This window comes from Rhinatrema bivittatum, chromosome 7, assembly GCF_901001135.1.
Source record: "Rhinatrema bivittatum chromosome 7, aRhiBiv1.1, whole genome shotgun sequence".
Classification (NCBI taxonomy): domain Eukaryota; kingdom Metazoa; phylum Chordata; class Amphibia; order Gymnophiona; family Rhinatrematidae; genus Rhinatrema; species Rhinatrema bivittatum.
Genome location: NC_042621.1, coordinates 123,504,401 through 123,531,442, shown reverse-complemented (window position 1 = coordinate 123,531,442; position 27,042 = coordinate 123,504,401). Strand labels below are relative to the sequence as shown.

At 44.2% G+C, this 27,042-nt stretch overlaps 1 protein-coding gene across 3 annotated transcripts in view; it reads left to right on the top strand.

The window, feature by feature from the left end:
* The window catches only part of SEC31B (SEC31 homolog B, COPII coat complex component), a 319,647-nt gene that overhangs the window by 19,854 nt on the left and 272,751 nt on the right, over positions 1–27,042 (top strand). For 2 of the 3 annotated variants that reach the window (XM_029609056.1, XM_029609055.1), the window contains exons 2-3: positions 7,772–7,853; positions 23,035–23,158. In XM_029609056.1, the coding sequence (XP_029464916.1) occupies positions 7,775–7,853; positions 23,035–23,158 (203 nt within the window). In that variant the 5' untranslated portion in view covers positions 7,772–7,774. Of the gene's footprint in view, positions 1–7,771; positions 7,854–23,032; positions 23,159–27,042 lie in introns of those variants that run through there. The other variant, XM_029609057.1, reaches the window with a different exon arrangement.

The window sequence follows — 27,042 nt, the reverse complement described above, 5'->3', positions numbered from 1 at the left end:
GGGGGGGGGGGAGAGCACAGCCTTTACTGGGATGTTCCCATCCCAGAATCCCCCAGCTGTCTGTACAGGAGTGGGACATAGTCACTGACATGAGGTTCTATTGATGACATAGCCAATTGCTAGTGGCTATATAATCATCCACTATGGACACCATAGCAATCAGGGGAAGGGATGCTCTGTCTGGGGTAACAAATCTGCGACGGTTTGCATCCCGGAGGCTTCCCTGTGAAAGGGATCCAGAATATAAGCCAATGTGTGAGGGGGCCTATACAGGCTTGTCCCTTCGCCTTGAGGGGGCGGGTGTAATCCCACATTACAGCTCTGGTATCCACCCCAAATGCGGAGTGAATAGGGCACATTCTCTCCTGAAAAGCAGGCGACATCCTGTTGCACCAGTGACTGTGGTGCCCAAACAAGTAATGCCATGCCGTCACAGTGCCAGTTGGCATACCAGCCCATGCTGTGTTGTACTTTAACAGGGTGGTTGTATGGACTCGCTCCAAGTTCATTCTGTCAGTGATGATTGCATTCCACATTAATCAAGCTATTGTGCTACCTACATTCTTTCCAAGACCTCATGTGCACAAAGAATGGATTCTTCACTTCTTGGACTGCAAGAGAGCCCTGGCATATTACCTAAAGAGGATGTAACCTCACTGTCAGGCTTCTCCAATTGTTCATGTCCTTTGATCCCAATAGACTGGGAATGGCAGTTGCCAAATGAGCTCTTTCGCATTGGCTAACAGACTGTATATAGTGCACTGTTATGCGCTGGCTGGCCTACATACTGTCAAGGCTCATTAAGTGAGAACCACTGAGTGTCTTTAACTGTTTTTGCATTGCAGCCCTCAGCTGCTTGTTGACAGAGAGATGAAAATTGGTTCATACCTGCTAATTTTCATTCCTGTAATACCACAGATCAGTCCAGAAAAGTGGGTTGTGTATCCCTACCAGCAGATGGAGTCAGAGATCAAAACTTTGGGCACTGCTACATATACTAGAATGCCACCTGCAGTCCCTCAGTATTGGCCTGTACCCAAGCTCACACTATCAAATGCTGGGCAAAGCATGGTTGAAACCCTAACCAACTAACCCCCAAATGCCCCATAACCATGAATTAAAACCTATGAAACTGCTCCTTAAACTTGTCTACAATGGAGCTCCATGGAAAAAAACTGTAAGAACTAAGCAACGGCAGTCTAAAAACTGTAAGAACTAAGCAACGGCAGTCTTTCGGAATCTGAAGAAAGGGGTGGGCTTCTGGACTGATCTGTGGTATTACAGGAACGAAAATTAGCAGGTAAGAACCAATTTTCAATTCCTGAACATACCCAGATCAGTCCAGAAAAGTGGGATGCACCCAAGCCACCCTACCCTGGGCGGGAACCCGAAAGACCCGCGCGCAGGACACTCTCTCACCAAAGGATGACTCCGCCAGAGCCTTGACATCCAGTCGATAATGCTTCGTAAAAGTGTGAAGAGAAGACCATAGTGCTGCCCTGCAGAGCTCCTGGGGTAATAACAGCTGGCATTCAGCCCAGGAAGTAGACTGAGCCCTAGTGGAATGCGCTCGCAATCTCATCGGCACTTGACGCCCTTGGGCTATGTAGGATGAGCAGATAGCCTCCTTGATCCAGCGGGAAATGGTCCCCTTAGACGCTTTATCCCCCCACTTTGGTCCTCCGAATAGGTCGAAGAGATGATTTGAACGGCGAAAATCATTGGTCACCTCCAGATAGCGCAACAAAACGCGTCGAACATCCAGAAGATGGAGATCCCTCTCCGAAGCGGAATACTGGGACCACTGCAGAAATCCTGGAAGCTCCACAGTCTGATTAACATGAAAGGAGGAAACTACCTTGGGGACTAAGGACGGAACTGTGCGCAAAGACACCCTATCGTCATAGATCCGAAGGAAAGGGTCGCGACAGGACAACACTCGTAACTCTGAAATCCATCGCACCGAGAAAATGATCACCAAGAAAACGGACTTTAAAGTCAGATCCTTAAGAGGCCCCACACAGTATGCAAAGCACTAGATTCAAATTCCAATCCGGACAGACCTGGCGCACTGGAGGACGCAAATGCTTGACCCCTTTGAGGAAATGAGCATTTGATACCTTTCATGGCAAGGTCTTTCTGGCGGCAGTCAGAGTGACAAAGTTACAGGACCAGATACGGAGGCTACTCCGGAGGGAGAACCCTACAGTGTGGCATCATTTGCAAGTCCTGGAATCCATGGCTTCCACCTTTCAGGGCCAGCAAATAGCCCTGAAACTTGCCCCGTAAGGCCCCCAAGGCTGCCACCTGGAACCGGAGGGAATTGAAGGCCAACCCTTTAGCCAGCCCCTGCTGTAGGAAATCCAACACCATGGATTTCCTACAGCAGGGGCTGGCTGGGGACATCCACGGTTAACGGATCGCAGGAGCGCTGGAGACACCACGACTCAAAGAGCTTCCAAACTCTAACATACACCATGGATGTAGCCGGACGTTGCGCCTGAAGTAAAGTGGTAATGACCGGTTTGGAATAACCCTTCAAGCGTAAACGTCACCTCTCAAAAGCCAAGCCGTGAGAGAGAAGTGATCCGATCCAAAAAGAAGCAGACGTGGAATGTGAGCGAGCTGCAATGGGCCATCCGAACTAGATCCGCGAACTATGGGTGATGCGGCCACTGTGGAGCCACCAGCACCACCCTGCCTGGATGGATTTCTATGCAATGCAGGAGCCGACCGATGAGAGGCCAGGGAGGAAAAGCATACAGAAGAATCCCTGTGGGCCACGGGCACACCAACGCGTCGAGACCGACAGATCCCTGCTCCCGGCAGCGACTGAAGCGTTCTGTCTTCGCATTGGCCCGAGTTGCCATCAGATCCAACTGTGGCAGACTCACCTGGCGCAGATGAGGTTCCAGGCCTCAGCTGCCAACTCCCATTCCCCTGGGTCAAGCTGCTGTCTGCTGAGAAAGTCCTCTTGAACATTTTCCACCCCCGCGACATGCGAGGTGGCAATTCCCCTGAGATGTTGCTCTGCCCAGGCGAACAAGAGGCGCGCTAAGAGTGCCACCGCGGGGCTTCTTGTTCCTCCTTGCCAATTGATGTAAGCCATTGTCGGAGAACACCTGTACCATTTGGTGCTTGACCAATGTCAGGAATGCCTGAAGGGCCAGTCGTACTGCTCTTGTCTCGAGTCGATTGATGGACCAAGATCCCTCTGCCGGTGACCATAGACCTTGCACAGCCTTGCCTGCACAAACTGCTCCCCAACCGGACAGGCTGGCATCAGTGGAGATCACCACCCAAGTTGGAGGGTCCAGATCTACACCCCGTTCTAGATTGTCGCAAGACAGCCACCAAAAAAGACTGGCTCTGGACTCCAGAAGCAGCGGCATGGGTAAGTGGAATTGTTCTGACACAGGACTCCACCGCAACAACACAGCACGCTTTAACGGCCGAAAGTGAGCGAATGCTCATGGCACCAAATCCAAGTTGGAAGCCATGGATTCCAGGACTTGCAAATGATGCCACACTGTAGGGTTCTCCCTCTGGAGTAGCCTCCGTATCTGGTCCTGTAACTTTGTAACTCTGACTGCCGCCAGAAAGACCGTGCCATGAAAGGTATCAAATAGCGCTCCCAAATAGGTCAACGTCGGGGTGGGCCCCAAGTGACTCTTCTGAACACTGATTATCCAGCCAAGCGACTGCAGAGTGAGTTGCACCCTCTGGACTGATCTCTCGCAATCCTTCCTGGACTTCATCCGAATCAACCAATCATCCAAGTATGGATGGACTAACACCCCTTCCTGATGAAGAAAGGCAACCACCAACATCATGACCTTGGTGAATGTCTGAGGCGCTGTCGCCAGACCGAAGGGAAGAGACCGAAACTGGAAATATTGCCCCAGCACCTTGAAGCGCAGATACCGCTGATGGCTCATCTGGATCGGAATGTGCAGATACGCCTCCGTGAGATCTAGAGACGCTAGGAACCCCCCTTTCTGTACCGCAGCCATCACTGTCCTCAAAGTTTCCATCTGAAAATGAGGGATCCGAAGGCACTGGTTCACTTTCTGCAGATCTAGGATGGGACGAAACGTGCCCTCCTTTTTGGGAACTACAAAATAAACGGAATACCTGCCCCATCCCTGCTCTCTCACTGGGACCGGGACGATGGCTTTCAGGGCAAGGAGCCTTCGCAGAGTGTCTTGGACTGCCTCGCGCTTGCTGTGAGAGGCCACCCGAGACACCACAAGGACTTCTGGAACCGGACAAGTGAACTCGAGGGCATAGCCATCTCTGATCACCTCCAGGACCCATCGATCTGAGGCAACCTTCTCCCATTACGTGTAAAAGTTGGACAATCTGCCTCCGACAGCTTCGACGATGGAATGGGTGCTCATGGCTTCATTGGGAGGGCTTACTGTTTCCTGCCCCAAGGTTACCAGAGTCCCTCCCAGGGAGTCTACCACCACGAAAGGACTGCTGGCGTCCCGGAGTCTGTTTCTGTCCTGAAGCCGAGGAGTATCTGTTTGTCCAAAAACGGCGAGCATCCCGGAAGCGAGTCTGCGGGGGAAATATTTTCTTCGAAGACCGTTTATCTTCCGGCAAACGATTGCCCTTGGGCTCCCCGAGCAGCTTCACCAACTGATGGAGGTCCATCCCGAACAGAAGCTTGCCCTTAAAGGGAAGGTTACAAAGTTGGGATTTTGAGGCCAAATCCACCGCCCAGTTATGCAACCAAAGAATTCTACGGGCGGCCATCATGGATACCATACTACGGTCCGAGGTATGCACCAAATCATAGTGTGTCCGCCACGTAGGCAATACCCGCCTCCAAACGAGCGGTCTGCAGCGGAGCACCACCGGACCACAAATCCTGCACCCAACAAAGACAAGCCCTTTGCATAAGGCTAGCGCAGACAGCCGCCCGAAGACTGAGTGGCAAAGACCCGCTTCAACTGGATCTCCAGTTTGCGGTCCCACATATCCTTCAAAGCTGTGGCCCCGGCTTCCAGAATAGTAGTTTTCTTCATGACCGCCGAAACTGCAGTGTCCACCTTTTGGAATCTTCAGGAGATCCAGTACGTCCGTGGAGAGGGGGTAAAGCTTAGTTATCGCTCTGCCCACTTTGAGACCCGTGTCCGGAGCGTCCATTCGCTGGTCACTAGCTTGCGAACCTTCTTTGGGAGCGGGAAGGCAGAAGTCTGTCCTTGTGTACCATCCAGCACTGGATTCTCTCCTTCATTGTCTGACTCCTCCTGAGCAATCTTAAGGCGCAAGACATCTAGTACTTGGGGAATAAGGGGGCACAGTTCGTCCCACTTGAAAAGACTGACCACAGTGGGATCATCGCCCTCAGCTTGAGGGTGGTCGTCGTCATCAGGGTCATCCAGGTCCAAATCCCCCTGATCCAGAACCGTATGCCGATAGTCTGCCGGCACTGGCTGTGTCCCCGCTGGGAGCGGTCCCGATCCAGGGTCCAAGCCCTGCGGAGCTCTAGCACCCCCATCCACCGGCCAGGGCCACACTACCGGGAGTTCCTGAGGCTCTGCGGTCCCCAGGCTGCCCGGATCTTTTCAGCACTGCCTGCTTCCTAGCCAGGAAAGCTTGGTGCATTAAAAGAATAAATTCAGCAGAAAAATCTGTTGGATCTTCATCCCCGGCCCCCCCCCCCCCCCCGAGGGATTATGTGATAGCAGGTCAGACTTATCGTCCCCCATGGGCACTAAAACGGGGGAAGGGTCCTCCCATGATCCATCACAGGAGGCCCCCTCGCCCCCCCCCCCCACCGCAGAAAGGGGGGGAGCTGAACCTGCCCGCACGTCCCACATACGCGGCAGGCTGCAGCCTTGGTCCTAGGAGCCATAAATCTATCGCGCAGCCACGTGGTTACAGTCTGGGGGGAGAGGTCGGCAAGACTCTGCAAACGCGCATGCAGAAGTGCGGAAAACCCAATCAGAGAGGCCTGATCATGAGACTGCCGTGCTGGGATCCCTGACTAGCCACGGCAAATGTGCTGAGCGCAAAACACTCACCCCCAGTGTCCTTAAGCCAGCCGGAGCCCAGGGGCTGAGGAAATAAAATCGCTGCACTCGCCTCCGATTAGCCGCTGAAAGTGGTCCCCCCCCCCCCCCGGTCCCCTCCGGCACCATCTCCTCACCTCAGAAAGAAAGATGCCAGTGCTGCAGAGGCTATAAGAATATATATGTTCCTTCTGAGGTGAGGAGATGGTGCCACCTTCACACCACGCAAGGTGACAGGCGAGACCTCAGTCAGGGGTATCCAACCCCCCACCGGACGCCTGGCTTACACTGAGGGATGGCCCACGAAGGTGCCTAACACCTCAGGAAGCAGAAGGAAAAAGAAAAAAAGGCAAAATATCTAACTACACTGAAAAAGACTGCAGGCACCTCTACCAACTGCTGGAGTCAGAGAAATACTGAGGAACTGCAGGTAGCACTCTCGTATATGTAGCAGTGCCCAAAGTTTTGATCTGACTCCATCTGCTGTACTTTTCTGGACTGATCTGGGTATGTTCAGGAAAGCAAGCTTGCTTACCTGTAAACAGGGTTCTCTGTAGACAGCAGGATGAATTATCCATTCTTAATATCTGCCTGTCTTTCTGGAGAGTTGACTGTGTCACTAAAGCTTAGGCTCTGGATGAAATTGAGAGCTTCCTGAGACAGCATGCATGCATGAGAATTCCTGTCCACATTTAATTAAAGCCTTTACTGAGCTCTGAGAGATTGGTCTATGTTGGTAACTTGGATAATGTCACTTCACATGTAATAGCTAATTCAATCTGCTTTCTAAAGAGAATCTTGTTTACAGGTAAGCAAACTTCTCTGTTCGGCATAGCAGGAGTTTAGTGTCCATAGCATTGGTTGCCAAGTGTGACTGATCAATGTATTGATAAATATACGATTTTTTTCAATTTAAAAAAATTGTCAAATTATGGGCTGGTTGTGAAATTTTTTTTATAATTTAAACTTTATGGAGGGTATATGTGCTTATCTGAAAAAGCAACAATTTTCCAAAAGACATTGTAATCAGAAATACTCCAACCCACCACCCAACATTGACAGCATTTTTACAAAATTGCACTATAGATACAGAAAACAAATAGGCTAACACCAAGCACACCAAAACAAGATTAGTGGGCAATCTGAACAAAGCATAGACCCCTTTTGAACACTAACAATCTGTCTGCCAGAGTTGGTAGGGCTTCCATACCACATTGAACTTGGGGATTGAGCTATATTTCAACTCAGTGAACTTTCCCATGTAATGTGTAGTGTGGAGATGTTGAAGTACTATTGTTTCCAGCACCCCGCTGTAGCACATCTTGCAGCAAGTATAATCTGCGAGATCAGGCTGGTTTTGAATTTGATGTAATTTATGGCTAGTTTTGAGTTACTTTTAATGTGACATTTGGCTAATTTTGGGATATTTTTAAGTGACTTCAGGCTATAAATTTAGTTCACACCTAGCAGCAACATTGCCTTATATGCAATAAATATTTATATGGTTGTAGTTCAATAAGCTTCTGTTTTGTCTCTGAAAACATTAAAGGATGTGTCCTCTTTGAAGCAAACTTCTCCCGCTAGAGAAATGCTAAGATGTTTAGTTCATTCAGATCATGGGACAGATCAGAACGGCATATATCATCTGGTGCCGAGAAGCTTATCACCAAACTGATTATCCAGCGATCTCAAGCTCTCGATCATTAAATATAAATCTTTGAATAATTTGTTTCCTTTTCATAATACAGAAAATGAAGCTGAAAGAAATTGAACGAGCAGCTGTTCAAGCTTGGAGTCCAGCAAGCCACCACCCACTGTATCTAGCAACAGGTATTGTAATCATTTATTTATGGATTTATAGTGATTTATTCAAAGCCATGCTTTTACCATACCACAATAGAAACATGAGCAAGTGGTAGGATTGTCTAGAATTTGGCTCTCGTGAAATATTCCCTTTCATTCAGTTTTACAAAATTGAAGACCTTGCATGGAGATAAAAGCTTGTGAGCCCTTGTAGCGGCATTGAAATAGAGGTGATAGAAATAAGCACTTCCCAAATTGAAGTGCTGGAATATACTCTATGCTCAAGTGACAAAGTTGGCATAGCAGATTTTTATGTTTGGAAGTTAGTTATAATTGTAATTTTAATCACAGGAACCTAATGTTTTATGTATTTTATTATTGGGGTTGTGTATTTATTTTTATTGTGATATTGTTTTGGGGTGGGGTGGTTTGTAGGAGATGGATGTTTTTATTAATTGCTTAGTGAGTTTTTTGATTTAGGCAGTAGTTACAGTTGAGTTAAATATCCTAAAAGTACCTCTTTGAGGCAATGTTTGAGTAATAGTTATAACACAAAATATCAGAACTGTTTCACTGGTCAATCTTTTTCACTCATTACCATTCGCCACAAATTCTGACAAATTATAAACATTAATACAACTAGTTTTGTAGGACCAATACGCAAAGAGTCTGTATATCAATCAGACCCACCATGGTAAGGTCACATTGCTTTATTATAAATCTCAAATATTTTTAGTATTTTTCTCTTTTTTTTTTGTAAAAATTACTCCATGCTGTCCCTTTGCTATTTGAATAAGAAGTATCGGGACTTTGCTCTTTCTAATGGATAAGTATCACTGATGTAGGGATTGTATATTTACGTTTGGAGCATTTCTCTACAGTATTTGGCATAGGTCTATCAGACTATTTACTTTGAACTTCCTGTGGCAGCATGGAGTAATTTTTACAAAAAAAAAAAGAGAAAAATACTAAATATTTGAGATATATAATAAAGCAATGTGACCTTACCATGGTGGGTCTGATTGATATACAGACTCTTTGCGTATTGGACCTACAAAACTAGATGTATTAATGTTTATAATCTGTCAGAATTTGTGGCGAACGGTAATGAGTGAAAAAGATTGACCAGTGAAACCGTTCTGATATTTTGTATTAGTACTTTAAGTTTTCTGGATTGCACTGTGTGTTTTTGGGCCAATTGGTTGTGAGTAATAGTTATGCCATATTGAGCATATGCTTTGGGTTTCATTCCCATCTCTGACTTTTATTCTTTCATTGCTTATGTTTTGGACTGTTGTGGTTGCAGCAATCACTAATTCTGAGAGAACATTTTATAACAAATAGGACTAACAGGAGAATTTTGAAATGAGTTACACGCATAAATATAACATACTATTGTAGCAATTATGGTATGAGCAGCAGTGGATGTCATTCAGTGGAACATAAGATATACCATACTGGGTCAGACCAAGGGTCCATCAAGCCCAGTATCCTGTTTCCAACAGTGGCCAATCCAAGTCACAATTACCTGACAAGTACCCAAACATTAGATAGATCACAAACTACTATTGCTTTTTAATTACCATAATAGTTTATGGATTTTTCTTCTAGGAACTTAGCCAAACCTTTTTGTAAACCCATTTACACTAACCGCTGTAACCACATCCTCTGGCAATGAATTCCAGAGCTTAACTATGCTCTGATTGAAATAATTTCTTTGATTTGTTTTAAATGAGCTACTTGCTAACTTCATGGTGTGCCCCCTCATCCTTCTATTATCTGAGAGAGTAAATAACCAATTTACATTAATTTGTTCAAGTACTTTCATGATTTTGTAGACTTCTATCATAACACCCCCCTCAGTTGTCTCTTCTCCAAACTGAACAGCCCTAAGTTCCTTAACCTTTCCTCAAAGGGCAGCAGTTACATGCCCCTTATTTTGTCCCCCTTCTCTACATTCTCTCCATTGCAACAACAGTATATCTTTTTTGAGATGCGGAGACCAGAATTGCACACAGTATTCAAGGTGCTGTCTCACCATGGAGCAATAGAGGCATTATGACTTCCATTCTTTTATTTGCCATTCCCTTCCTAATAATTCCTAACATTGTTTGTTTGCTTTTTTGATCGCCCCAGCACACTGGGCCAAAGATTTCAATGTATTATCCACTATGATGCCTAGATCTCTTTCCTGGGTGGTAACTCCAAAGATAGAACCTAACATTGTGTAACTACAGCAAGGGTTATTTTTCCCTATATGCATCACTTTGAACATGTTCACGTTAAATTTCATCTGCCATTTGAAGCCCAATCTTCCAGTCTCGAAGGTCCTCCTGCAATTCATCACAATCCGATTGAGATTTAACTACGCTGCATAATTTTGTGTCATCTGTAAATTTGATCTCCTTACTCATTGTACCCCTTTCCAAATCATTTATAAATATATTAAAAAGCACTGTTCCAAGTACAGATCCCTGAAGCACTCCACTGTTTACCTTTTTCCACTGTGAAAACTGACCATTTAATACTACTGTTTCCTGTCTTTTAACCAGCTTGCAATCCACAAAAGGACATTGCCTCCTATCCCATAAGAACATAAGAAATTGCCATGCTGGGTCAGACCAAGCGTCCATCAAGCCCAGCATCCTGTTTCAAACAGAGGCCAAACCAGGACACAAGAACCTGGCAATTACCGAAACACTAAGAAGATCCCATGTTACTAATGCAATTAATAGCAGTGGCTATTCCCTAAGTAAACTTGATTAATAGCAGTTAATGGACTTCTCCAAGAACTTATCCAAATCTTTTTTGAACCCAGCTATACTAACTGCACTAACCACATCCTCTGGCAACAAATTCCAGAGCTTTATTGTGCGTTGAGTGAAAAAGAATTTTCTCCAATTAGTCTTAAACTTAAACTGCCCTCAGCTGGTTTAGGTCCTTCTTAGACAACAGGTTCTTCAAAGTGATGTTGAAAAGTCCCAAATGCAAAGTTAATATTGTTTAAAAGAACAACTCTGATTCTACTTTTCCTTATTATTCTTTAATGTAAATCATATACTGTGTATAAACAAACCGAGAGCGATACATACAGGAAAAAATAAAACAATATACTTACACTATATTGAATAGCACAGCGCTGGCTTTGGAAAAAACCCCCAACAACCTTCTTTCTGAGCCCTACTGCTTATAATAAGTTAAACAAGCTAGCAAAGTCAGCAAAGCATCTGGTTTCTGCTTGCATGTTTTCACACCACAAATTTTATTGCTATGTTTGCTTTGTCTCCCCCTTATCTCTCCCTTGCATTCCTTAAAACAGATTGCCTGTTTCGTACCCTTCACAAGTCGTCTCCTGCTTCATCCTGTGTCTTTGTTGATTCTTCTTGTTATCTATGAGGTCATGCTTGCAAGAGTTGTTTATAACTCTTTCCTGCAGAGTCTGGCATTCAATGTGTCTGGTGTTAGCTGGTATTTTTTTTTCTTTTGCAGAAATACCATCAGTATATTCAGTAATGGTGGAGAAGCCGGGGATGGAACCCGGGCATAATCAGCAGTGAGGATAAATTATAAAGACTCTCTACCTGTCCTCTCTGACCAAGGAGTCCCCCAAGGTTCCTCCCTCTCTCCAACTCTGTTCAATATATACCTTCTCCCGCTCTGTCAGCTACTCACCAATCTTAAGCTAACTCACTACCTGTACGCGGATGATGTCCAAATACTCATCCCAATCACAGAGTCCCTTCATAAAACCCTGTCTCATTGGAATGTGTGTCTACAATCAATCAAGGACCTACTATCCAGTCTTAACCTAGTTCTCAACTCCAATAAAACAGAGATGCTCATCATATCGCAGGATGACACCACTATCCGGCTCAACCCTCCAAGCTCCTTGCAACCTACAACCACTAACTTCAACCCTTCATCCGCCGTCAAAGACCTAGGAACCTGGCTAGACAACCAACTTAATCTAAAAAAAATTTATAAATAACACCACAAAGGATTGTTTTCATAAATTGCAAGTCCTCAGAAACCTTAAACCTCTGCTTCATTTCAACTATTTCCGCCTGGTGCTACAATCTATTATTCTATCTAAGATTGATTACTGTAACTCCCTCCTGCTTGGTATCCCAGCTAACTCCATCAAACCACTTCATATCGTACAGAATGCCGCTGCTAGAATCCTCACCAACTCTTTAAAAAAAAAAAAAAAAAAAAAAGAGACCACATCACCCCGATCTTACGTTCCCTGCACTGGCTGCCCATCAAGTTCAGAATCCTTTTCAAAGTTCTCATAATCATTCACAAAGCGATGCACAACCTCGCCCCACTCTCGCTAAGCATCCAATTAAGACCTCACACAACAGCCAGACCCATCAGATCCACATACAAAGGCACACTGTATGCCCCTCCAGCGAAAACTTCAAGAAGGTGAGCTCTATCTACAGCAGGCCCTCACCAATGGAGCGCTCTCCCTCCTGACCTTCGACTGGAACCATGCCACCCAACTTTCAAAAAAAAACTGAAGACTTGGCTCTTCACCCAAGCCTTCCCTGACATTAATCTCCGCCTCGGGCTGTTTTTAACAGCCATGCCCCTCTTACCTCATCATCTGGGTGTGTGCGACTACTACCCCATCAGCTTCCATGAAGCTTTCTACTTCACCTTCATTTGTCTTCTGTTGCCTTTCTCTTGTAGTAACCCCGCCTCCATTTCCTCGTTGGGATTCCCCAGTCTGGTCCCACCTTTGCTTTCCTTTCTTTACATCCAACCCCATTACCTGCCCCTATGCTAATACCTGCCCCCTGCTATATTTCTCTCTTTCTAGATACTAACTGGACCAGTTCTTGTATTCCTCCCTATCAGTTGCACCAATTGTACCAGCTTTTGTCAATTTCTTGTTTCTTCCGTTATCTGCTCCGCCTGCGTGCAAAGTTTTCTATTGTTTTGGCTCATATTGCTCTATGTACAGCCCTTGAGCGAAGTTAATGTACCTGTTGTACCAGTTTGTGTCAATTCCCGTTATCTTCTATATTGGTATCGCCTACGAGCGAAGTTTTCTACTGTTCTTGTTTTCTATTGTTCTATGTACAGCCCATGAGCAAAGTTAACGTTCACTGTAAACCGAGGTGATCTGTATCCCATACAGGAAACCCGGTATATAAAACCTAATAAATAAATAAATAAATAAACGTGCCACTTGCTAACTTCACGGAATGCCCCCATGTCCTTCGATTATCCGAAAGTGTAAATAACCGATTCACATGTACTCATTCAAGACCTCTCCTGATCTTAAAGACCTCTATCATATACCCCCTCGGCCATCTCTTCTCCCAAGCTGAACAGCCCTAACATCTTCAGCTTTTCCTGATAGGGGAGCTGTTCCATCCACTTTATCATTTTGGTTGCCCTTCTCTATACCTTCTCCATTGCAACTATCTTTTTTGAGATGTGGCGACCAGAATTGTATACAGAATTCAAGGTGCGGTCTCATCATGGAGCAATATATAGGCATTATGACATTTTCCCCTTCCTAATAATTCCTAACATTCTGTTTGCTTTTTTGACTGCTGCAGCACACTGAGCCGACAATTTTAAAGTATTATCCACTATGATGCCTAGACCTTTTTCCTTGGTGGTAGCTCCTAATATGGAACCTAACATCGTGTAACTACAGCAAGGGTTATTTTTCCCTATATGCAACACCTTGCACTTGTCCACATTAAATTTCATCTTCCATTTGGAAGCCCAATCTTCCAGCCTTGCAAGGTCCTCCTGTAATGTATCAAAATCCGCTTGTGATTTAACTACTCTGAATAATTTTGTATCATCCGCAAATTTGATAACCTCACTCATCATATTCCTTTCCAGATCATTTATAAATATATTGAAAAGCAATGGTCCAAGTACAGATCCCTGAGGCACTCCACTGTTTACCCTTTTCCACTGAGAAAATTGACCATTTAATCCTACTCTGTTTCCTGTCTTTTAACCAATTGTAATCCATAAAAGGACATTGCCTCCTATTCCGTGACTTTTTAATTTTCTTAGAAGCCTCTCATGAGGGACTTTGTCAAAAGCCTTCTGAAAATCTAAATACACTACATCTACTGGTTCACCTGTATCCACATGTTTATTAACCTCTTCAAAAAAAAAAAAATGAAGCAGATTTGTTAGGCAAGACTTCCCTTGGGTAAATCCATGTTGACTATGTTCCATTAAACCATGTCTTTCTATATGCTCTATGATTTTGATCTTGAGAATAGTCTCCACTATTTTTCCCGGCTCTGAAGTCAGGTTCACTGGTGTATAGTTACCCGGATCGCCCCTGGAGCCTTTTTTAAATATTGGGGTTACATTGGCCACCCTCCAGTCTTCAGGTGCAATGGATGATTTTAATGATAGGTTACAAATTTTAACTAATAGATCTGAATTTTCATATTTGAGTTCCTTCAGTACCCTAGAATGCATACCATACGATCCAGGTGATTTGCTGCTCTTTAGTTTGTCAATCTGGCCTACTACATCTTCCAGGTTCACAGTGATTTCGTTCAGTTTGACTCATCACCCCTGAAAACCATCTCCCGAACTGGTGTCTCCCCAACATCTTCATTAGTAAACACGGAAGCAAAGAATTAATTTAGTCTTTCTGCAATGGCCTTATCTTCCCTAAGAGCCCCTTTAACCCCTCGCTCATCTAATGGTCCAACTGACTCCCTCACAGGTTTCTTGCTTCGTATATATTTTAAAAATGTTTTATTATGAGTTTTTGCCTTTATGGTCAACTTCATTTCAAATTCTCTCTTCGCCTGTCTTATCAATGTTTTACACTTAACTTGACAATGCTTATGTTTTATCGTATTTTCTTCAGATGGATCCTTCTTCCAATTTTTGAAGGATGTTTTTTGGCTAAAATAGCCTCTTTCACCTCACCTTTTAACCATGATGGTAATCTTTTGCCTTCCTTCCACCTTTCTTAATGTGTGAAATACATAGACTGCGTCTCTAGGATTGTATTTTTAAACAATGTCCATGCCTGTTGAACACTTAACCTTTGCAGCTGCACCTTTCAGTTTTTTCTCATTTTATCAAGGTTTCCTTTTGAAAGTTTAGTGTTAGAGCTGCAGATTTACTTATTGTCCTCCTTCCAGTTATTTTAAATTTGATCATGTTATGATCACTATTGCCAAGTGGTCCCACCACAGTTACCTCTCTCACCAAATCCTGTGTTCCACTAAGAATTAAATCTAAAATAGCTCCCTCTCTTGTTGGTTCCTGAGCCAATTGCTCCATGAAGCAGTCATCCAGGAACTTTGCCTCTAACAAGTCCTGATGTTACATTTACCCAGTCAATATTGGGGTAATTGAAATCTACAAAATTATCAAAGAGTCAATACAGTAACCCACGTTGTAAACTGTAAACAATGAGGGAAACCACAAATATATATTAAATATATCCTAAGTAAATGTATTAGCAAGCCTGATGTGATTTCTGAAAAAGAACCCAACTGGTCTTTTAATCATTCACCATCACTATCAAAAATGTTTGAATTTTATTAAATCTCAAAAAATGTTTTTTGTTTTTTTTTACTTTATCTTTTCATTAAAAGTCTATATAAACATTTAACTTCAACTCTGATCCATGAAGAAAGTTTAGGCAGCAGTCTCGTTGTTGTTGTTAATAAACACAGCCCTGTATGGCTGGTGTTTCGTGGTAATGCTTCATCAGGGGTATATAAGAAATATCACAAGAGTCTTTGCCTAAAAATGTCAAAGAAGCATGTTTTTAGTGGGTTATTATAGATGATAAAAGAAACAAGTACTTATCTTAACACCAAAGGCTACTGTCTCAAAATGGAATCAGCGTCTCTACTGTTTTCTTCACAGGAAAAGAGGAAACAAGGCTGACGTAAACGTCTCATTAAATACCCAGAAAAGTGTGATGTCACTGAAATGCAAATTATACATGAGCAAATTGCAAATCAAACAGGCTTTCAGCACGATCAAAACCATAGGGGACAATGTTGATTTATGAAAGGACCTTCATCCCAAAAACATATGTATATCAAGATCTGTATTGAGACCCGTAGGACTGACTGTGCCAAGCCTATGTATCCATCGCTGCTCATATTTTAAAAGCTGTAATTTTCGATCGCTGCCGTGCCAATGTTTTGGGTACATGGTCGATAGCGCAAAAAGAAAGGTCTGCAAGCTGATTTCCAAATGAAATACAATGTGATACCAGGGGTTCGTCAACCCGGAATGCTTGATGTTAGATCGATGCTCGATCATCAGTCTTCAAAAGATGCTTGGTCTTTCCGATATATAACAGATCACAGGGACAGCGAATCAAATAAGATGACCAGTTGGGTTCTTTTTCAGAAATCACATCAGGCTTGCTGATACCTTCACTTAGGCTATATTTAATATATATTTGTGGTTTCCCTCATTGTTTACAGGTAATTAAAATCTCCCATTATTATTGCACTGCCAAATTGATTAGCTTCCCTGATTTCTCTTAGCATTTCATCATCTGTCTGACCATTTTGTCCAGGTGGATGGTAGTATACTCCTATCACTATACTCTTACTCAACACACATGGGATTTCTACCCATATAGATTCTACTGAGCATTTAGTCTCTTGTATGATCTTTATCCTGTTGGATCTTTATCCTGTTGGACTCTATACCCTCCCAGACATAAAATGCTACACCCTCACCATGACTTTTTAATTTTCTTTAGAAGCCTCTCCTGCGGGACTTTGAACGCCTTCTGATGCATATGTCAAAGGATAATTGATTCATTCCCTTATCTGTTGGTAAGACAGATTTTCAGGTTTAGCAATATGCAGTTGGCACTGCCAGTCCTGACTTTCAATTTTTATGATGCGTGGGAGAAAAGGAAGGGGACTTGAGAAAGGTATAAAGAAAAATGATTTTTCCTTTCTCACAGGACAAGCAGGATGGTAGTCCTCACATATGGGTGACATCACAGGATGGAGCCCTGTACGGAAAACTTTTCTGTCAGTTTCTACAAAGCTTTGACATTGGCACACTGAGTGCACTGAGCATGCTCAGCCTTCAATATCCCTGTGAGCCACAAGTGTCTCCCTCAGTCTTCTTTTTTCCGCTCTGCAGTAAGCATAGCGGTTAGGAGCTCTGAGAAATTCTAATACCTTTTCCACACGGAAATACTTAAACTTTTATTTCACAAACACTTTTCCCTGCATGGGTCTCCCTTCACGTATGTTCGACGCTCGGTGAGTACTATGCCCTGTTTTTTCGGTCTGTTCCTGTTACCTCCCTGGCCTGCCAACCGACTGCGGCCTTCCCTCTCCCTATGTTTTCAGATAGCGTGACACTGCCTGGTTATTAGCGCTAGTGGGACAGGGACTTCCACGGTTTCCGTTGCCACCAGGGCCCCTGTCGATTCAGGTCCTTTGATTTCCTCAGTACCCTCGCGCAGTCGATGCCCCCATTGCTACCGTCTGTACCCCCTTCAGACCGTACTGGATTCATAGATGCCATTGGTACCCCTCCCCCCGCGGTACACTGATGCCATCGGTCCCTGCATCATTTCTATCAGTGCCATCCATGTTTTTCATCCATGGCACTGATTTTTCCTTGGGTTTCATCGGTGCCATCCATGCCCGGGTCGATGCCACCGTCTCCCAGGGCACTTCCTTCAATGCCAGGATCATTTCCATCGATGCCATCCTTTATTTTATTGATGCCATCGATGCCCTCCATACATCAATGCCCTCGACGCACACGTCATTTCCATCTGTCTTCGTTCCTATCGATGCGGTCATAGACGTCGATGCCGGTATTTTTCGATTATTCGATGCCACATCGTTCCCATAGATACCTACGCCAATGCAGTCAGTGCTTCCATCACTGTCATCGTTGCTCTGGCAGAGTCATCGACGTTTTTTCATATATATATTTGATACCCTCGAGGATGCTTCGGCTGCCATACCGACATAGCACCGCCACGTAATGCCCTCACCTAAACACAGTGCTCCATGCTTGGGTTCTTATTAAAGCCCCGTGTTAGCCTATGACACTACATAGTGCCAGGAGCAGTGAAGGCATGCTGACAGTTCGTCATCAGTCACCATTCAAGACAGCGAGGGCATCCATCTCAACGCTGGGGAAAGACCGGGCCGAGCACTGTGGCATACATCGTCACAGACACGGTGACCGTCCGCCACCGACGCCATCCAGCACATTGGTGCTATCCTTCTTGATGCTGGATAGTGCTTGGGCCGAGCAACATCACCACTGCCATCGACACTGTTCCGCACAGTATTGGCAGTCCTTGGTGCTCCAGAAACACCGGAACGAGTTCCGAAGAATTCTGCACTGGCGTCACGAGACATCGAGCTGCTGTGACGAGGGCCGGGTTCACGAGCTGTTAATTGGCTCCCCTGTTCCCGTGGCGTGCCCCATCGACATCGGTGGGGGATTGTGACCCTCCACAAAATACTATCGTGGTAGCGCCAGCCACGCTCAGCCTGTCTCCTCTATACCTGCGCCCCACCATACCAGGCATCAGAGTTGAGACGGGCGTCTACTCCCTCGATGACTCCTGAAATCCATGGAGCCAGCAATCTTCACTGGCTCGTCCTTCAGCGATCCACGTCAGATGGTAAGTACCCGCTTCTGCGGCATTCCCATTGAGATGTGTTCTCTAATTCGAGCCACATGGTTGGAAAAGTTCTAGGTCATGTACCTTCCAAGAACCATATTAGTGTCACATATCTCTATGTCAGCCACAATACCAAGAGAACCTCTCTATCATTTCTTTGGGATTGCATCAGGGCATCATCCCTTTTTCAGCAATGAGGCTCTGTACTGATTAATGCTCTGGCTTCTGGTTTCTGCTTCAGAACCAAAGTTCTAGGTGCATTCACTGATCTGCTGAACATGAGATCCAGCAAATACTGCCTCAAGTGCAAGTCCACCTTGAAGCCTGACAACTTTACCGCTCATGCTCCCGAGCGAGGTTACATGATATCCAGATTACATCAACCCCTCCAGTTGGACACCACCTGGTCTCTCAACTGACCAGATATCAGAGACGCCACCCCACCTTGTACCAAAGTTCCCGGTACACTCTCCCAGATGCTACAAAGCGCAGGGGGGGGGGGGTTGGGGAGTTTTAATTACACTATTCTTTCTTTCAACAGAAAGTAGTTACTCTCCGCCCATCCTGGACCTCAGAAATACCAACTTTCTTCAGAAGGCACAGGTAAAATGGTATCTCTTCGTTTCCATGCTTCCATATCGCAGTAAGTACATTACCTCTAATCTTTCTATGTGCTTCATGGTGAGTCAACAATATTACAATCCCAAGCTCTGCCGGTTGCACCAGCTTCGGCAACTTGGAGTATTCATTGAATCACTATCGGTGACTGCTGTTTCTCTGCGGAGCGCAACATCATTCACACTTTTCCTTGCATGGACAGCTGCATAACCACAGTCAGTCCACGCAAGGAGCTCCAACTTTTTCATGACTCACTATACAGTTACTAACTGGGATTACTGTCACTGCCATAAATCCCTTATACAACACTTCTGGACAGCACAGTCATAATGACCTTCCTGTCCAGCATACACGCAGACATTCTATTAAATTCTTACATGTCCCTGCGTTTATTTTCCATAACCTCAGCCCCTCAATTCTTCATTGTCAGGCCATGGGGTTTTTTCACTATGCACTTTCTCATAGATCCAAAACTGCTTTGAGTTAGATTCAGTGAAATTCCATTATCAGTGGGTCTACGCTGTTCAACCACTTTCATCCCTCGTCCATATTGCAGATCTAGAACCAAAACCTAGTCTGATTCTGCTCATGCTTGCATATTTACTCAGGGTTGTAAAGTTTGGCCTAAAAGCTTCTCAACCCAGTATTTGTCTACTCCACTCACATGAACTTCCTGGAGATTGTAGCCATGTGTTATACCCTTATGCCTTCCAATACTGCCTCTGCAACAAATCTTTGTGCATACAGACAGCATAGGGACAATGTGCTTTCCAACACACAAGCATGCATAACCTCTTAGCTGCTCTGCAAGGAAGCTGCGCAGCTCTACCCTCGGGCCACTTACCTAAGAGATTTACTGAACGCACTAGCAGACCTTCTCCATGTAGGTTTCCATCCTCTCGAATGGTCTCGGACTACATGTGTAGCTGGAAAGATCTTCTAATGCTGAGGTCAACCGAACTTGCCCTCTGCGTCCGATTCGAACCATACGGTGCACAGATTCTACTCCATACACATGTTTCCAATGTGTTCCCATAGACACCTTTCTTCCATCAAGGGCCTCTTAAATGTCTCTTCTGCTGCCTCTCATAGCCAGCCTTCTTCTTTTTTTTTTAAATTTAAACTTTATTGATTTTTCCAATGGTTACATCATGAAAAACATATACAAATATGTATCCCTATATTCACAGGAAAACATCTATACCAAATATATATAATTTTATCTATTGGCTTACATATAGAAATGACGGCAGAAGAAGACCAAACGGCCCATCCAGTCTGCCTAGCAAGCCATGTATTTTTTTTTCCCTTTCCTCTCTCTCTTACTTGTTACGCTTGGCTTCTAGTACTCTCTAGTTCTATTTCCCCTCCACCCCACTATCAATGTAGAGAGCAGCGCTGGAACTGCATCAAGTGAATATCCGGCTCAATTAGGGGTAGTAACCGCCGCAATAAGCAGGCCATATAACATAATAGGGGGAGCACAACAATTAATTTTTAAAGAAATTTAATATCTATATAGTCCCAATTTTCTTACTTGGGACTACAATCAGACATTTAATCAATAAATGGATAAAGGAGATTACATTTCTCTTTAAGGACCCTTTACTCATAATATTTCAGTTTCAGATCCCGACTTATCTAACAAGAATGTCTCTCTAAATGAAATGGATCCGTAAACCCAAATTTTTTCCCTTTATAATTTATATAACACAAACAGGGAAATTTTAAGAAGAAAGTTGCCACCAGAGCCACCACACGATGTTTCACTGCAAGGAAGATTTTCCTCCTTGCTTGGGTGGCTCTAACGACATCTGGGAATATTTGGATCTTGTATCCACAAAAAGACATCCTTGTAGGAAAACATTTTTCTGAATAGCTTATCTTTGTCCTGTTCTGATAGGCAATAAAAAGAGTAGCCCTATTCTCATTTATGTCTAGAGATTCCTCCAAGAAGGTTGAAATGCCTAAACTTGGTGGATTCTCTACATTATTATTTTGAATATTCCTCCCTTTTTTCCTATTAAAATAATATATTTTAGATTAGGAAATTCTTCTTCTTTATACATTAGTACCTCTCTAAGGAATTTTTTAAACATTTCTAGAGGGGAGAGCAATCGCGTAATTGGAAAATTCACCACTCTAATATTTTTTGACCTCAATGAGTTCTCTATACGTTCTATTTCTTTATGAATATTTAAACTATCTCGCATAAATGTAGTTTCTGAAGATTGAACTAATTGCATCTTATCCTTTAAATCTGATAATTCTTTTTCACATTTTGAAACTCTAGTCCCTTGCTCTTTAATTTTCTCAGTATTAAGATGTATCACAGCTGACAACGATCTATTCATAATGGCAATATTATCTAATTTTGAAATTTTCCACACATCAGACAATGTAACATTATCTGGAGGATTTTCCATTATAATGCTACTTGAAAGAACTGGATTAGATTCATTTGGTAAAACATTAATTAAACATTTCTCATTCCCTTGATTTCTTGCTTGAGTTACCAAGCTTACTTCCAAAGGATTACATCCTACCAGTTCTGTCGCCAGTTCAGAGGAAGGGCTCTTACTTGGCTGAGGTGGTAAAGGTGGTCCTTCTCCAGGGCTAATGGAAGCCAACGAAGAGCTTCCCATTGCTCCCTCATTCGGATCATACCTCTGTCTCATGACATGCTGATCCATTGGGCCGGTGCTGATTTGAGACACTGGTGACGAGGTCAAAGTCCTTGCCTTTCTCTTCTTCCCTATTCGAAAGGAGAATTCAACAAAGACTGATTCCTGGCCGGACCAAGCCGCGAGCCAGCGGCGTCACAGCAGATTTTGAAGCTGGTGGCCATGCCTCTTTGACGTGCTCAGCAGCGTCCTCCTCTGCCGCTGATGTTACCAAAGTCCAGGGCTTCCTCTCAGCAGGCAAATCCCAGATCCGCCAGATGGTATTGGGGGAAAGTCCTTTCTTTTAGTGTTAGGTCACGGGGAGAGGTGGCAGACAGCCCACTCCTTCTCCTATCTCCCCCAAGCGAGTTCCAGTGGGCAAACAGACCTATTCCTCCTAATTGACGGTCTGTATTCTTTTTCCTACCAACAAGCAGACATTTCACTACAACACTGTGTGTAATCACACTCTGTTGTGTCCGTCCCAGCCTTAATAGCTTCCCCTCGGCCGCTGCTGCTTGTACATATTTATCAGGCTGCAACCTGGAGTTCTCTCCATACCTTCGCAGCCCATTATTGCTTAGATACGACTAGTCGGCATGCTCCATGTTTGGCCAGTCTGTCTAATTCTTTTCGGTTTAACTACCCAACATCCTTCCACCAACCCGTTAAGGGTTTCAGGATGCCCTCCGTTCCAAATTCCACCCCCGTCATTGCGCCTTTCGCACATCTTGGGTGCATTTGGTGCGTGCTCGGGCATCCTCAGCTCGGTACTCACCCATATGTGAGGACTACCATCCTGCTTGTCCTGTGAGAAAGCAAGTGTTGCTTACCTGTAACAGGTGTTCTCTCAGGCAGCAGGATGTTAGTCCTCACGAAACCCACCCGCCACCCCGCAGAGTTGGTTCTGTATACGTTTTTACTTTTATTTTAGTTTCTCTTGCGCTTTTAGCTATAAGACGAGACTGAGGGAGACCCCTGTGGCTCACAGGGATAATTGCAGGCTGAGCATGCTCAGTGCACTCAGTGTGCCAGTGTCGGTCAAAGCTTTGTAGAAACTTTGACAGAAAAGTTTTCCATACAGGGCTCCATCCTGTGATGTCACCCATATGTGAGGACTAACATCCTGCTGTCCTGTGAGAACACCTGTTACAGGTAAGCAACACTTGCTATGTCATAAAATTAGTGATTTTGCAGATTTCTGATAACATTTTTAATTTTGGAGCAGGAAGTGTCACTTCCTCCTTATCTCTGCTTTTTTCTATACTCTTTTGTTTAGGTACATCAGCCCAGCAGCTGGATGCCTCCTTCAGTACCAAGGCTGCCTTGGAGATATTTGAAGTGGATTTTGGGGACCCTTTTCTAGACCCAAAGCGCAGAGGAATCCTTCCATCTTCTAGCAGGTATAAGGTTTATGTGCTTTTACTCTCCTGCAACTCTTGTCTCTGTTAAGTCTGCCTACTTTGAGTCATTGACATGCTCTCCCTAGTTTTCTATGTGTTGATTAGTGTGCCTTCCTTGAGCGCATTTCCTTTTTTCATCAGAGTCTTTGTAAATCTTTGTAAGAGTGGTCAGAAGAATTGTCATAAAGGCAGCAACTAATTTAGCAGATTTGTTTCCTTTTGTGTAGAAATAGATGAGAACTAGTTACTACATTGACTAGCAGTGTAACTTATAACATCCAATTGATTAGTTGAACAGATTGCTGGACTGACAGCTGCATAACTGCAGCTGGGCTTTCAAACAGGAGATCCTTAATGTGCATTCTACTGTTTGAGATCAAGGAGTTAATTTTCTTCTAACACTATTTGTAAAAAATACAAAATAAGTTTATAAAATAAGTAAGGATGTGTGGCTGTTTTAGAATTTAATTGGTTCAGTGAGTACTGCCTCCTGACGTTTTCTTGGCGGTGCCAATGGATATCCACAGGTGTGCTTCATGATCATCTGTTAGCTTGAGATGAGATCTCGCTGTATTTTTTTTTTTTTATAACATAAACCAAATTTTTTTTGACTGCTTGCTTGCTTTCTTTCCTTATTGTTTGCAAATGTGACTGGTTTTAGTGCTAGTAACCTAAAAACGTTGGTAAATTGATCCTTTAGTTGTTGGCATGGGCGGAACGATGTTAATTTGTGATAGATGATTCTCCCAGGACAAGTCCTCACATATGGGTGACATCATCAGATGGAGCCCTGTCACAGAACACTTTTGTCAAAGTTTCTAGAACTTTGACTGGCATACTGAGCATGCCACTAACCTTGTGGCCACACAGGGTCCCCCTTCAGTCTCTCTTGTTTGTTTTTTTTTTTCCACGCAGCAGTTTCCTCGTGCTTTTTAGGAGCTCTGTGGGAATTTTTCACAATTTTTCCTCACGGAATTTTTTTGAAAATTTCTTCAATTTTTTCCCTGTCCCGGGATCCCCCATCACATACTGACCTCTGCCGATGCTTTGGTAAGTTTACCGCATTTTTTGCGGTCTGTTCCTGGCAGTGTACTTATCAGTGCCCGACGGCCAACGACTGCACACCACCCATTTTTCTCACCATGGCGACTGGTTTTCAGAAGTGCCCTGAGTGTCCGAGGACTGTCCATAATGGATCCTCACGACGTCTGCGTGTTATGCATCGAGCCTTCCCACGACGTCCATCGGTGTACTAGTTGTGCACAAATGACCCCTAAAGGCCACTGCGCCCGCTTGGAGAAGTTGGAACACTTGTTTGCCTCAAAGCGCTCGTCTTCATCGACTCCAGGTAAGAGCGCACAGAGTTGAAAGGTTCTGTTATCTTCGACCCCCCCCCCCCCCTCCATCGACGTCTCAACAGCATCAGGAAACCGGTGACCATCTGTCACCAGCATTGTCCCATTCTAAGACTTCAGCATCCTCTGCGCCAGAGAAAGATCGGGCCGAGCATTGTGAGAAACATCAGCACAGACATCGACCTCTGTCGAGCTGCCTTCCAAAAAGTCCCAGGGGGAGGAGCCCCCCGTCCTCCTCTGGACCCGGGACCCCGAGGCGTTTCCCACCTGCATCGGTGCCGGGTGGCGAAACTCCACAAATTCCTGTGGACCCTCCGGCAAAGCCTGGGCGCCGCGTTACCTACCCCAGCCTTCTGGGAGGAATTGGACTATATGACGCCGGATCCGGTGCCTGTAATGTTGACTCCACTCCTTGAGCGTTTGAACAACCTTATCGGTGCCCATACCTTCGGGATCATCGGCACCCTCCCAGCCACCGATACCTCCCCCCGATATTGGTTCCAATTCCTGTATCTCCTCTTCAGAAGCCACCGATGCCGGAGCCGGAACATACTGGGTCAGACCAAGGGTCCATGAAGCCCAGCATCCTGTTTCCAACAGTGGCCAATCTAGGCCATAAGAACCTGGCAAGTACCCAAAAACTAAGTCTATTCCATGCTACTGTTACTAGTAAAAGCAGTGGCTATTTTCTAAGTCAACTTAATAGCAGGTAATGGACTTCTCCAAGAACTTAGCCAATCCTTTTTTAAATCCAGCTACACTAACTGCACTAACCACATCCTCTGGCAACTAATTCCAGAGTTTAATTGTGCGTTGTGTGAAAAAACTTTCTCCGATTAGTTTTAAATGTGCCACATGCTAACTTCATGGCGTGCCCCCTAGTCTTTCTATTATCTGAAAGAGTAAATAACAGATTCACAACTACCTGTTCTAGACCTCTCATGATTTTAAACACCTCTAACATATCCCCTCTCAGCCATTTCTTCTCCAAGCTGAAAAGTCCTAATCTCTTTAGTCTTTCCTCATAGGGGAGCTGTTCTCTTTATCATTTTGGTCGCCCTTCTCTGTACCTTCTACATTGCAATTATATCTTTTTTGAGATGTGGCGACCAGAATTGTACACAGTATTCAAGTTGCGGTCTCATCATGGAGTGATACCAGAGGCATTATGATGTTTTCCATTTTATTCACCATTCCCTTTCTAATAATTCCCAACATATTGTTTGCTTTTTTGACTTCCACAGCACACTGAACTGATAATTTCAATGTGTTATCCACTATGACACCTAGATCTTTCTTGGGTGGTAGCTCCTAATATGGAACCTAACATTTTGTAACTATAGCATGGGTTATTTTTCCCTATATGCATCACCTTGCATTTATCCACATTAAATTTCATCTGCCATTTGGATGCCCAATTTTCCAGCCTCAGAAGGTCTTCCTGCAATTTATCACAATCTGCTTGTGATTTAACTACTCTGAACAATTTTGTATCATCTGCAAATTTGATTACCTCACTTGTAGTATTTCTTTCCAGATCATTTATAAATATATTGAAAAGTACAGATTCCTGAGGCACTCCACTGTCCATTCCCTTCGACTGACAAAATTGTCCATTTAATCCTACTCTCCGTTTTCTGTCTTTTAGCCAGTTTGTAATCCACAAAAGGACATCTCCTCCTATCCCATGACTTTTTAGTTTTCTTAGAAGCCTCTCATGAGGGACTTTGTCAAATGCCTTCTGAAAATCCAAATATACTGCATCTACTGGTTCACTCTTATCCATATGTTTATTAACCCCGTCAAAAAAATGAAGCAGATTTGATAGGCAAGACTTCCCATGAGTAAATCCATTTGACTGTGTTCCATTGAACCATGTCTTTCTATATGCTCTACGATTTTGACCTTTAGAATAGTTTCCACTTTTTCCTGGCACTGAAGTCAGGCTTACTGGTCTATAGTTTCCAGGGTTGCCCCTGGAGCCCTTTTTAAATATTGGGGTTACATTGGCAACTCTCCAGTCTTCAGATACAATAGATGATTTTAATGATAGGTTACAAATTTTAACTAATAGATCAGAAATTTCATTTTTTAGTTCCTTCAGTACCCTAGAATGCATACCAATCTGGTCCAGGTGATTTGCTACTCTTTAGTTTGACAATCTGGCCTACTACATCTTCCAGGTTCGTCTGACTCATCCTTAAACCATCTCCGGAACTGGTATCTCCCCAACATCCTCATTAGTAAATAGAGAAACAAAGCTTACTGCAATGGCCTTGTCTTCCCTAAGAACCCCTTTAACCCCTCCGGTACCCGGACGTCCATAGAGGACACCAATGCCATCAGTGCCTGCACTGCCTATCTCAGTGCCTCCTCATTTTCCATCAGTGCCACCCTCCCATCCTTCTGGACTTGGATTTCTACCTTCATCTGAGGGTCCACGGGGTGAAGGAGACTCCCCATATAACCCTTGGGATGACACTTCTGACTCACAAGCTTCTGAAGAGCTTTTGTCAGAACCTTCACCCC